Source organism: Cajanus cajan, chromosome 1 (genome assembly GCF_000230855.2).
Source record: "Cajanus cajan strain Asha chromosome 1, NIPB_CcT2T_4, whole genome shotgun sequence".
Taxonomy (NCBI): domain Eukaryota; kingdom Viridiplantae; phylum Streptophyta; class Magnoliopsida; order Fabales; family Fabaceae; genus Cajanus; species Cajanus cajan.
The window spans coordinates 21,453,075-21,466,491 of record NC_138517.1 but is presented as its reverse complement, the minus strand read 5'-3'; the positions used below and the strand labels follow the sequence as shown (position 1 = coordinate 21,466,491).

Genomic DNA, 13,417 nt, shown 5'->3' with positions numbered 1-13,417 from the left:
CGTTCCTACACCGTGAGCCAGAGTGAGATGTTTCTCACTCCCTTCTTTTGTGTTGTTTCTCTTGTTTGATATACAGGTGATCATCAGCGTGAGGCTGAGGATGTTGGTGATGAAGCTTAGGCTTCTATGTTGGGTTTTGCTCTGATAGGACATGTGACATCGAGACATAGATAGGATTGTTTAAAATGTTCTTATTAAATTATTTTGGAAAATTCAGTTTTATTTCTTTGTAATTTTACTGGCATGTTATTTGGATTAAGTTTATGAATGTGAACTCTTTACCCTTACGTGGTTGGAAATTTGATTTTTATTGATGAAAAATTCTATTTTTTTATAATTACTGTATATGTATGTTGGGGTAGAGGGTGTCACATTAAGTGGTATCAGAGCAGGTCGATCCAATCGACCGTGTGTTATGTACTTATCGTGATTCTGTTGTGTACTCTGATTGTGTCTTATTTGTTGTGTACTTTGATGATGTTTTGCTTTGATGATGATGATGTTCTTCTTGTTAAGTTATTTTGTAATTAGAGGAATGATAGTCATGATAGTGTTAGCTAATACCATTATGACCGCTCTTCTTCATTCTTATGATTGCTTATTTGTTTGATACTTCTTGCTTACGGAAGAAGTAGTGGTTGAGTGGTATCGCTTGTGTTGCAAGCATATGTGCGAGTAGTGGTATACGAGATATTGTGCTAATATTGTAGGAACTATTGAGGCCATAAATTTGGGTAAGACAATGATTTTTTTTAGTGTATTAAGAGTTTACGATTGGTGGAATTTTTGAAAGCTATAGTTGTAGCGATTGAATCCAAGGATGATGAATGTTGAGAATTGGAGTTTTGGTATTCTTAAGGAGAGATTGAAGTGTTGATGATTTCTAGAGTTTGATGGTTGCATGTTGACCTTTTATGGTTTAGATAGCATGTGAATTTTATTTTCTAAGCCTTTTGTATTGAATATGTGAGTTGTTTTGGTTTAGGATTGTAGTGGAAAGCTTGAATATGAAGTTGAGGTGTGAGTTTGGAAGGATTGAGGTATTTTTGTGGGCTTAGATATATTGATATACTATTGCTGTTTGGTGTAGAGGATATTTTCGCTGCAGTTTTGTTGTGCCAGTATGAGTACTATATTGACAGATTTAGATTTTATGGTCTTCACAAAAGTTGTAGTCTTGGACGTTATCTTTCCAATGGAACTGGAATGAGGTAAAACGGAGGTCTAGAACTTCATTTATAGCTACTTTGGTGATCAAAGGTCTAGCTGCAAGTGCTGAATATATTGGCTGCGGTTTTTGAAATTTTTAGCTAAGAAGATGATCTTTTTAGAATCTTATGTCTTCGTAGGAGTTGTAGCTTATTCTCTTAGCTTTCTTTTGAGATAGGTTTGAGATCATTTGGATGAGTATAACTCTCTAGGTATCATTTTCTTTGATTGTTGTTGAAGGGATATGTATGGTATCATGATATTTTTGAATCATTAGGCAATGCAAGGATGAGAATTGATTTTGTTAAGACGTTTTGGGGTGTTTTCATGTGGATTGAGAGGTTGTTTAAGGTTGTATGATGCTATGTGGTAAGGGTTGTTCATGTACATGCTTATGGATGGTATATTTGAAGGTTTAAAGTAGGTATTCTAATATGATTTAATATGCATGTATGTTGATATGTGGATAGATGATCTTAGGGATCAATTGGTGAATGTCGTGTGGTTAGTGAGATTGATCTTAGGGTGTGATATGATCATATTGTAGTTGAGGGTGGAGATATATCCAAGACGGTTGTATGTTAAGTTATCTAAGTATTACTATTTTATTTTATCTTATTTTATTTTATTTTATTATTATTTTTTTATTGTATGAGATAAGTTTTCCAGTTCCTGTAAATTTCAGTTGAGGTAAACATGGATCTGTCTCAGGTGGAAGTTGTGTTTAAGTGGGGAGATATCTAAGCCAGTTAGTGAAGATAAGAGTTTTATGAGGTTAGCTTATTATTATTGAAGATTTATTGAAGGAATTTCTAAGATAGCATTGCCGTTAACTACATTCACTAGGAGGAGTATTGTCTTTATGTGGGATAGTAAGTATGAGAGTAGTTTCAACTCTTAAGGCAAGATTGACTAGTGTTAATATTATTGGATTTTAGTAAGCCTTTTGTGGTATATAGTAGTACTTATAAGATGAATTTGGATGCATTGTTGGTGCAAGAAGGAAAGGTAGTAGCTTATGTTTCTAGGCAATTGAAAATTCATGAGAGGAACTACCTTATCTATGAGTTAGTGGTTATGATATTACATTAAGATTTGGAGACACTACCTATATGATTCTAAGCTTGAGGTATTTAGTGATTGTTAGAGTCATAAATATCTTTTGACCAAAGGAGATAGTTGGAATTTCTTAAGGACTAGGATTTTAATCTCAATTGCTATCTAGGTAAAGGCAATGTGGTGACAGATGTCTTGAGTAGGATGATCTTTCATCTATCATTTTGATGATTTAAAGGTTAAATTTGATTGAAGAGTTTAGAGATTTAAGCTTGATTTGTGAGCTTACCCTTAGAAGCATTGAATTGAGTATGTCGAAGGTGACTAGTGAATTAATGGATGAGATTAGAGGAGCCTAAGAGTTAGATCCTTTCTTAGTGAACCAAGTGGAGAGGATTGGTAAGGGTATAGATAGTCTTTTTCGAGTGGAAGTTGATGGTGTTTTGTGGTTTCAGGATAGAATCTATGTGTCTAATAATCCCGAATTAAGGAAGATGATCTTAGAAAAAGGCAATAAGAGTACTCTTAGTATTCACTTAGGAGCTATTAAGATGGATTAAGACCTTAGGAGGATGTATCAGAGTGGCGTAGCGGAAACGTGGTGGTCTAAGATGAAGAGAGGAGTAGAGGAAGTTGTGGACTTGTGTGTAGTATTCCAAAAGTCTAAGGTGAAACATTAGAAAGTCTAAGGCAAGAGACATATCCATTTTTATTTGCTTTAGATAATTTCGGGGACGAAATTTTTAAAAGGAGGGGAGAATTGTAACACCCCGAATTTTTTTACTAATACTACGAATAATTATTATTTATTTTTGTATTTATAAAAATTATTTCCTTATCATTATTTTGATTAATTAAATGTGTTTGATTGAATTTTTAAAGGTTTTTAATAATAATCATTTATGAAAATTATTTTGTATAATATTATTAATTATGATATTTTGTTATAATTATTATTATTATATGGTATTTGGTCATAATTATTTTAATAATTATAGAAAAATATTATTTTTTACGTTTTAAATAATTATTGTTTTGGACAATTATTTTGTACGTATTAAATAAGTATTTTTCATTAGCATATTTAAATAAATATTTATATGTTTTAAGAGAAGGTTGATTTTATATGATATTTTGTTATTGAAATTATATTATTATATTTTGGGTCAGAAATATATTATTATTATAGAGGAAAAATATTTTATAATATACATGTATTTATTTTATTTAATTATTTTGAGGAAAAAGAGAAGTGAGTTAGAAGAGAAGGAAAATGGGTTGGGTTGACCTAGCCCAATGGATTAATTTTAAGGAGTCAGGTAGCGTTAACCCTATCTACCTCATTTGCGTTCTGAAGGGTTAGGAAAAAAAAAAAGGAGAAACAAAGAGCTCTAAGAAAGAGTACTCAGGAACGACCTTAGATCACACCTTTGTCTTCTACTTATCCAAGTAAGGGGAGAGTGAGAAACCTCGCTCTGGGTGTGGGATTGTATGTGTAACATTGTTAAAAAAAAAAAAAAAAAAAAAAAAAAAAAAAAAAAAGAGGCTGATTCACTAGCCCAGAACGGGCCGTTCCCAAACTGGAACGGGCCGTTCCAAGCTACTGAATTGAACTACATATTGTAGTTGAGAACGAGCCGTTCTGGGAAGGAGAACGGACCGTTCTGGAAGGAGAACGGACCGTTCTGGAGGGAGAACGGGCCGTTCTGGAGGGAGAACGGGCCGTTCCGGAAAGAGAACGGGCCGTTCCGGATGAGTCCCGGAACGGGCCGTTCTGATTTCAGAACCGGCCGTTCTGGGCGTTATTTTTGTGCGTGATTTGGGAGTTCGGAACGGGCCGTTCCGAACTCGGTACGGGCCGTTCTGGGCCAATCCGAAAGTCTATAAATAGGGGGTTGGGGGCCTTTAGGAGTTTTGGAGTTTTTAGAGAGAAGTTTTAGAGAGAAGGTCTCTGGGTCAGTGAACTCCTTTCTCTCCCAAATTTCTCTGTTTGACTCCTTTTCTCCTCTAGATCACTAACTCCTTCTGACTTTTCTTGAAATTCAGATTAGAAAACTTGTTTTGGGAGGACTGAAGTTCCGAGTTGAGCCTCGAGGGGAAATTCTACTTTTGTTCAGTCTTTGGCTATCTGAGCCAATCTTCAGGTAAGGGAAGCTAGAATGTTTGTTATTTAAGTTGCATGTGAGTTTAGAAACTCAATTGATGCATGGAAGTTGAGGATCCATGGATGGATCGGAGAATTCGCTAATTGTTCAAAGTCTTGGAAAAAAAATGGGGTTTCTGGTGAATTTGATGCATCAGATGGGTGCATGTTGATTCTAGGTTTATTTAAGTTGTATGGAGCCTATGTATTGTGTTTTGTGTTTGCATGTGACTGGATTTGTTGGTTTGGATGAGAGTTTGTGAACTCTGTTATTGGAATTTAGGCCGGGCGCAGGTTGAATGCGCTAGGCGTGGATGAGTCTTGGGACTCTCAGGCTGGGATTAGGCTGGGCGAGCTCAGGCTACGCCGAGCGTGAATAAGTTTATGAATGAATTGATGCTTATGCATGTTTAAAGTTAAAGTTTTAGAGCATGTATGTATGATATATGATGTATGGTGAGGTGTGATTCATATGTATGCTTTGTGATGATACGTATGAATGTTTGAATATGATATGACATGTGTATGACTGTTGATCATAATGGTGGGCAGACCATTATGATGTATGATGCATTATTGCATGTGATGTCTTATGACATGTGTATGATTGTTGATCATGATGGTGGGCAGACCATTATGATGTATGATGCATGATTGCATGTGATGCCTATGGCATGAGTCTAGCCTAGGACTTGAGGAGAGGAAAAATATTTTCGAACTGGAAGAGCTCACATAGAGTTTCTTGAGAGTGGTGCTTGGATAGACCACTGATATATGAGAGTGGTGCTCTGGGAGGCCACTGGATTTGGGAGAGTGGTGCTCAGATAGGCCACTGGGTTGGGTGAGTCTCCTCTAAGTCCTTAGCTAGTGTTGGAGCGGGGTATGAGGTCGAGGGTTATTCCCTTAACCAAGTACTCGGGAAGGTGCGTGGATCCTTGCGGATAGTCGGTGGGCGAACTCCACAATTGACTTGGTTAATGCATGCCAAGGTCGTGGTAAGCCCGTACCCAGCTGTGCTATATCTGACGGTGGATCTGGACTTCCAAGTGTGTAAGTGACATCATCCGAGTAAACCCGAGGGAGGATTATATCCTGTTTAGCTGTGACCGAGCGGGCGCTTTGGGCGTGAAAACGGTTGGGGTGGTTTCGGTAGGATGGAATGTCACTTATACAGCTCTATTGTTATGGAGATCTCCTAGGTGTATGCGTGACGACGCATTAGATGATTGATATGCATTGATATCTGTCATGAGATGCATTTATTGCATGATTATTAATATGATGAAGTGTGGTGTTTGACTTCATGATTGGTGGATTGTATTTTATGCATGAGTAGTATTGGATAGAGTGTATGGTGTGACTCTATGAATACGATTGTGTAGTATAGATTATTATGATTCATTTGTGAATTCTAGCTTACCCTTCTGTTTCCATGTGGTGGAACTGCGATGATCATACTTGGTATGGGAGCAGATCAGGGCTAGCTTGGAGTCGAGGTGACCGCTGCGAGACGGGGAGTTTGATCCTCGTGTTAGGGTTACCATTTTGGGTAGCGATTTTTGTCTGTTTGACCGGCACTAGGGAATATTATTTTTGGGATGACTGTACATATATGGCATTTTATTTTGTATTTAAAGAATTTGGTTATTTTATTCTTATCTATACCCGTATGTATGAGTTATCCAATTTAATATTTTCCTTAGTTCACTAGTAGTAGTGCGATTCCACTAAGTGTAGAGACCATGGCGGGTCGTTAGAGTATGCTGGGTAGTGGGATTGGCCCCCAATCCTGTGTTTGTTGTATTTTTGTATGCTCATGTATGAGAGATTTCTCCCAATTGTATCTGTTTTGCTTATTATTTTTCTTATATGCAATTAATTGTATGATTTGAGATTTCTATGGGTTCTTATGGGAAACCCTATGAGAAACAGGAAAAATATGAATATTTTCTGTTTTGCTATCTGATTGCTCTATTGTATTCCTTGTTGAATGTAATGTGTAAGTATGTGATTAATTTTGAGAATAAATATGTTTTGATATGATTTAAAGTGCTCTGTGAGTTTCTACAGGAAACCTATGAGAAAACAGGCAAAATATAAATGTTTTCTGTTTTGCTTTTTGAGTTTTCTGTTATGTTTCTTGATATTTGCTGAGCGTAAATATGTGTCTAATTTATTAAATAAACAAGTTTTGATATGATTTAGAGTGTTCTGTGGGTTTCTACGGGAAACCCTATGAGAAAATAGGCAAAATATAAGTATTTTCTGTTTTGCTTTTTGAATGTTCTGTTACGTTCCTTGTGTGATGTATAATGTAAATATGTATTTAATTTTATAAATAAACGAGTTTTGATATAAATTAAAGTGCTCTGTGGAGGCTTTGTGAATATGATGAGATAATATGAAATGTGATAATGAAATGTTATGACGAAATGTGATGATGTGAAATGACCATGGGAAATGATAATGTGATATGAGAATGCATAGAGTCGTGATTGACATGCATCATTTGCATAAGTGTTTTAAGGGTACGATATGGAATACACCGCCAGAAAAGGCCCCCTAGTGTAAAAGCTTTGGGGATTAGTCATTGGGGATAGCTCGATTTGGAAGTCCCAGTCTCGCCCATTGTGTGCATGGGATGTATCTTGCGCGGCTTAGCTATCCTGACGAGACTCTGGTAGTATATCCTTCTAGTGAGAGTGCGCAGAGGGTGTGACCCGACATGTACTCCTAGACTACTCTTCGTGTATTGCTAGCGGCAATATGCCATGTGATGTTTTACTGGCGCCACATGCATGATAATGTGAAGTCCATGTCCATGCATGTGCATCCTTATTATTAAATGATGATAAATTACTATTTGTATGACTTGGATGATTGAATAAACTATTGTTGTTGATTGATCTATGAGGTAACTGTATTGTTTGTGTTTGGCTATCCGGTGTGCGTTCCTACACCGTGAGCCAGAGTGAGATGTTTCTCACTCCCTTCTTTTGTGTTGTTTCTCTTGTTTGATATACAGGTGATCATCAGCGTGAGGCTGAGGATGTTGGTGATGAAGCTTAGGCTTCTATGTTGGGTTTTGCTCTGATAGGACATGTGACATCGGGACATAGATAGGATTGTTTAAAATGTTCTTATTAAATTATTTTGGAAAATTCAGTTTTATTTCTTTGTAATTTTACTGGCATGTTATTTGGATTAAGTTTATGAATGTGAACTATTTACCCTTACGTGGTTGGAAATTTGATTTTTATTGATGAAAAATTCTATTTTTTTATAATTACTGTATATGTATGTTGGGGTAGAGGGTGTCACAAATATCATCATATTTGATATATTTTTAAAGACTAAAATCCTAATTTGGTCCCTTATAATATTAAAAAAAAAATTAATTTGGTTCCACTTTAATTTTTTGTTTCAATTTAGTCCTAATTTATTTTAAAATACTTCAATGTGAGACTTCCGTCCAAATTTCACAAATTGTGTTAAAGGTCCGTGAGAATCATGCCCGTGATTCCAAATCATTGTAGACACCCAATTTCGTCCGGGGGGCATACAAACGAAGAAATGGACGTCTATTATCAAGGAAAGGAACTCCCAATCATCGAAATAACAGGACTTGACATCAGAAGGCTAAAAGCCCAAATAAGCTGGTTTTAGTAGCCCGGAACGGGCTGTTCCAATTTACAAAAAGGGCCTAAAACCCAAAATTGGAACGGGCCATTCCAAAATTGGAACGGGCCATTCCAGGCTCTTTCAGAAAGGCTAAAACCTACATTTGGAACGGACCGTTCCAAGTAACAAAAAAAGCTTGAATTCTTAATTTGGAACGGGTCGTTCCAGAATGGAAATTATGTGTTAAACGCACCTCTGGAACGGGCCGTTCCGATTTCAGAACGGCCCATTCCAATACACTAAATTAACATGTAACGGCCAGATCCAGAACAGGCTGTTCCGATTTTGGAACGGGCCGTTCTAGACCCTTTCTGAAGTCTATAAATAGATAGCTTGGGCACAGTTCTCCAAACCCCAAAAATTTCATCCAAGACTCCTTAGAGCACAAAATTTCTCTCTCTTTCTCTCCTGTTGTATTTCTTGAGATTTGTGAGGCATATTGTAGTGTGAAAGGTTGCCATAAAGCACCTTCTCCATATTTGAAGATTCAATAGAGCTCGTTCAAGAGGTATTTCAATCAATCTTTTTCTATATCTTTTATTTCTTATCTTGATCTCTATTTTTTATTTAAAGCAAACGCAATCATGTAAATATTTTAGGGTTAGTCGTATAATTTAAATTTTCAATATGTAAATAAATATTAATAAAGGGGATTCAATATTTAATTTATTAATTCTTATCATGTTAACTTCATCATAGGGTACCGATTGAGGGCGTTGTAGGGGTGCTTAATACCTTCCCTACACGTAACCGAGCCCCGAACCCAATTCTAGTTATCAAGGCCATTATTGGATCTTTAAAAACCTTTTCTTTTTCCAATATTTTGAGTAAAATATTAGTGGCGACTCATGAACCTATTTTCAAAACCATTAATTAAGGATTAGTTTGGTGTCCGGACATTCCTTAATTAATGAGACTTTTAAAAGGATGTCTAAACCATTAGTCGCGAGATCGGAAATTTTCGGGTTGCGACAATCATGACCGTGATTCTCACGCCTAGGAACCAATCAAAATGTACTATACTATTCTTTCCACGAACGCCCCCACTCTAGTCACCACCTCCGCTCTCGCCGCTGCCTCTTCCTCTCCCTGCTCCCCTCCAAAGACATCGATGCAGCGAACGACGTCGCCATGGACCACCGCAGCAACGCCTTCGTGATGAACTCCGACGGAAACTTCATTTGGAAGGTATCCGCCGACGGATCCACGTTGATCTTCTCCCGATCTCTTATGTACACGGAGGCGACGAAGAATCTTTCTGACAATGACGCACCTTACGGTTTCGTAGGGCTGAACAAAATCGCCTATGTGAGCAAAGGGATACCTCCTGGTGGTGCAGTCGAGGACGTGGTGGATGGCATGACAAGGAAGGTGTTGCTGAACAAGGATCTGGTGGATGTGGACGACATCGCAGTGAGGAAGGATGACATGGCGGCGGCGGTTTCACCGATGAAGGTGTTGTGATTGATGAAGAGTGATGATAATTGGGCGGAGGGAGTGGTGTATAACAAGGTGGAGGTGAATGTGCGACAGTTTTCAATGTCGGTGGTGATCGGGGAACGAAGAATGAGAACAAGAACGAAGAAAGCTCTTTCTCACCAAGATTTAACACCAGGCGTGAGAATTACGATCGTGATTTAGAATCACGGGCGTGATTCTCACAGACCTTTAACACCATTTATAAAATTTGGACGGAAGTCCTACATTGAAGTATTTTAAAATAATTTAGGACTAAACTAAAACAAAAAATTAAAGTGAGACCAAATTAATTTTTTTTTAATATTATAAAGGACCAAATTAGAATTTTAACCATTTTTAAAAAAATAATCTGAATTCTCATTATCGAATAAAATGTAACTTTTTATATTAAAAATAAATTTTTAAATAAATTATGCAATAATAAAAGAAATTAAAATTTATTTAAATTCTAATTTTTTTTAAAAATTTCTTGAATATACTCCAAAATTCCTCTATGTTTCTGACAATATACAAGATGAAGTATCCGGTATCCCTCCTTATAATGGTAAAACGAAGAGAGAGCAAGTTGATGCTGGGGTTGAGACAGCGGAGAGAGCACTGACATAGCTTCTCAAGCATTCTCGATTTCCATTGAATGATCCATTATTCATGGAATTTGGTGCTGGTGGCTTAATCTTTGTAACACCTTGTACCATATGCAAAACTTTGCTTCTTGCAGGCCTCTCAGATAGTGCCCCTGCAACAAATTTGTCAAAGTTTTCATAACTCCAATCTGAGAATAGGAACTGGGTTCTTGAAACTATAAATACCATAAGTTCTACAGGATGCATCAACAACATATTCATCTTTCACTACAAGACCGTGAATAATCAACCATGTGGAAAATTCAAACTCCTTAAACATAATGAAAAACTTTTTTTCCAATCATTTGAACGAGTCAAAGTCTTCCAACACCCCATTTCATTTCTTCCACACACGAAGCCAAAACACCGTTAATACACACCCATCCAACACATTGGCTACATATTAAATTCACACCCTTGCACACAACCGAATCATCAGAAAACATGTTCCTCAAAACCCATTTTCTGTTCCTGGCTCTTGTTTTAGCAACCACAACGGTTACTATCGCCATAACCCCGGGTTCCACTCTCTTCACCAATCACATATGGTCTTCTCCCAACACCACCTTCTCTCTTGCTTTCGTCCCCGTTCAGCCACCGACCACCCCTCCTTCCTTCACCGCCGCAATCGTCTTCTCCGGCGGCGCTCCCGTCGTCTGGTCTGCTGGCAACGGCGCCGCCGTGGATTCCGGCGGCTCCCTCCAGTTCCTCCGCAACGGTGCCCTCCGCCTCGTCAACGGCTCCGGCGCCACAGTGTGGAACTCTGGCACGGCGGACCGCGGCGCCACCTCAGCAACCCTTGAAGAGAGTGGCAATTTGGTAATTTGGAACGGCACGGGTACCCTCTGGTCAAGCTTTGACCATCCCACCGATACCCTTTTGCCTTCTCAGAATTTCACTGTTGGTAAGTCTCTCACATCCCAAAGTTACTCTTTTAGTCTTCTTGCAAATGGGAATTTGATCCTAAAGTGGAACAATAGCATAGTGTATTGGAACCACCAGGGTTTCAATTCTTATGTGAATGCGAGTTTGGATTCCCCCGTGTTGGCGTTGTCATCGATTGGTTTCTTGCAGCTTTCTGATGTGAATTTGAGTACTCCTGTTGTTATTGCTTATAGTAGTGACTATGTTGAGGGGAACAGTGATGTGTTGAGGGTGTTGAAGTTGGATAATGATGGCAATTTGAGGATTTATAGCACTAATAAGGGTAGTGGAAGTTCTAATGTTAGATGGACTGCTATTCAGGATCAATGTGAGGTTTATGCTTACTGTGGGAACTATGGTGTGTGTAGTTACAATGATTCGAGCCCGGTTTGCGGGTGCCCTTCAGAGAATTTTGACATGGTTGATCGAAATGATGCTCGGAAAGGGTGCAGGAGGAAGGTCAGTCTCGACAGTTGTCAAGGGAGTGCGACTATGTTGACATTGGATAATGCTGTGATCTTGAGTTATGCCCCTGAGGCTGCTTCGCAATTGTTTTTCATAGGGATATCGGCATGTAGAGGGAATTGTCTTTCAAGTACTGGAGACTGTTATGCTTCTACTTCCTTGTCAGATGGATCGGGGCAATGTTTGCTAATATCAAAAGATTTTGTTAGTTTTTATCATAATCTTTCAATGCCTAGCATTTCATATGTCAAGGTTTGTCCGCCGCTGGCGCCGAATCCACTGCAGGCGTTGAATCCACCGCCCTCTTTGGGGGAGACTGGGATGGAAAAGAGGTCCAAGTTGCGTGCTTGGGTTGTGGTGGTTGTTGTTTTGGGTGCCATTTTGGGTTTGATTGCATTGCAAGGTTGTTTGTGGGTGTGGTTTTGTAGGAACAGACTGAGGTTTGGAGGGTTGTCTTCTCATGATACGCTTTTTGAGTATGCTTCTGGTGCGCCGATGCAGTTTTTGTACAAGGAGCTCCAAAAGGCAACAAAGGGGTTCAAGAAGAAGCTTGGAGCTGGGGGATTTGGTGCTGTGTATAGAGGCACTCTTGTTAACAAAACTGTTGTTGCTGTGAAGCAACTTGAGGGCATTGAGCAAGGTGAGAAGCAATTTAGGATGGAGGTTGCCACTATAGGTAGCACTCATCATCTCAATTTGGTGAGGCTTATTGGCTTTTGCTCGGAAGGGCGCCACCGGCTTCTAGTTTATGAGTTTATGAAAAATGGGTCTCTTGATGATTTTCTAATCCACACAGAGGAGGATCCTGGAAAATTGTTGAGTTGGGAGTATCGATACAACATTGCCCTGGGAACCGCAAGAGGCATTACATACTTACATGAGGAGTGTCGTGACTGCATAGTCCATTGTGACATAAAACCTGAAAACATTCTCTTGGATGAGAACTATGTTGCCAAAGTCTCTGATTTTGGTCTTGCAAAGCTCATTAGTCCCAAAGACCACAGGCATCGAACCTTGACAAGTGTGAGAGGAACCAGAGGATATTTAGCCCCTGAGTGGCTTGCGAATCTTCCCATAACATCTAAATCTGATGTTTATAGCTATGGCATGGTTTTGTTAGAGATTGTGAGTGGGAGAAGGAATTTTGATGTATCAGAGGAAACAAATAGGAAAAAGTTTTCCACTTGGGCCTATGAAGAATTTGAGAAAGGTAACATTAGTGGAATCTTGGACAAAAGACTAGCTGACCAAGAAGTTAATATGGAACAAGTAAGAAGAGCAATTCAGGCAAGCTTTTGGTGTATTCAAGAGAATCCATCTCAAAGACCAATAATGAGTAGACTGCTGCAAATGCTAGAAGGGTTAATAGAGATTGAAAAGCCACCTGCCCCAAAATCAATGATTGAAGGAGCTGTTAGTGGAACCAACTCATACCTAAGTAGCAATGCCAATGCATTCTCCACATTTGGAGTTTCACCCCCCGTTCCCTCCTTTTCATCTTCATTTCAGGATAGTGGTGTTTCAACCTTAGCCTCGAAAATGAACACCGAGAAACCAACCTCATGTCTTTTACAATTAGACACGTGACATAAACATTCAACATTTTTGGCTTCGTGTAGGTGCTTCTAATAAGCATGCATGTCAACTTTAGAATCATAACTTACAAGTGGCTTCCAGAATTAGCTCATTAAAAATTTATAGTTGTCTTTCTTGCTTGAGAACTCTCAATCATAAAAATCATTTATGTGATTATATGTCTTTCTAAAAGATTGATCATATTAACTATGTGTTTGCACATGGTTAATTAAAACAATAAAATTGTATATTTTAAGTATCA

The 13,417-nt window shown here is 38.4% G+C and overlaps 1 protein-coding gene and 1 long non-coding RNA gene across 2 annotated transcripts; both read left to right on the top strand.

Moving 5' to 3' along the window:
- Positions 1 to 4,172: 4,172 nt before the first annotated feature.
- On the top strand, positions 4,173 to 7,872 carry LOC145958900 (uncharacterized). The gene is made up of 3 exons (XR_014434447.1): positions 4,173 to 4,220; positions 4,312 to 4,409; positions 5,882 to 7,872. It is a non-coding gene; the product is annotated as an uncharacterized LOC145958900 (long non-coding RNA).
- A 2,248-nt stretch (positions 7,873 to 10,120) lies between these two features.
- LOC109816090 (G-type lectin S-receptor-like serine/threonine-protein kinase At1g34300) lies at positions 10,121 to 13,417 on the top strand. The gene has a single exon (XM_020380959.3). It carries the CDS (start codon positions 10,636 to 10,638, stop codon positions 13,165 to 13,167), a length of 2,532 nt encoding a protein of 843 aa, XP_020236548.2. The 5' UTR covers positions 10,121 to 10,635; the 3' UTR covers positions 13,168 to 13,417.

Coding starts and splice junctions, on each gene's coding strand:
- LOC109816090 (XM_020380959.3), top strand. CDS start 10,636: ATGTTCCTCAAAACCCATTTTCTGTTCCTGGCTCTTGTTTTAGCAACC.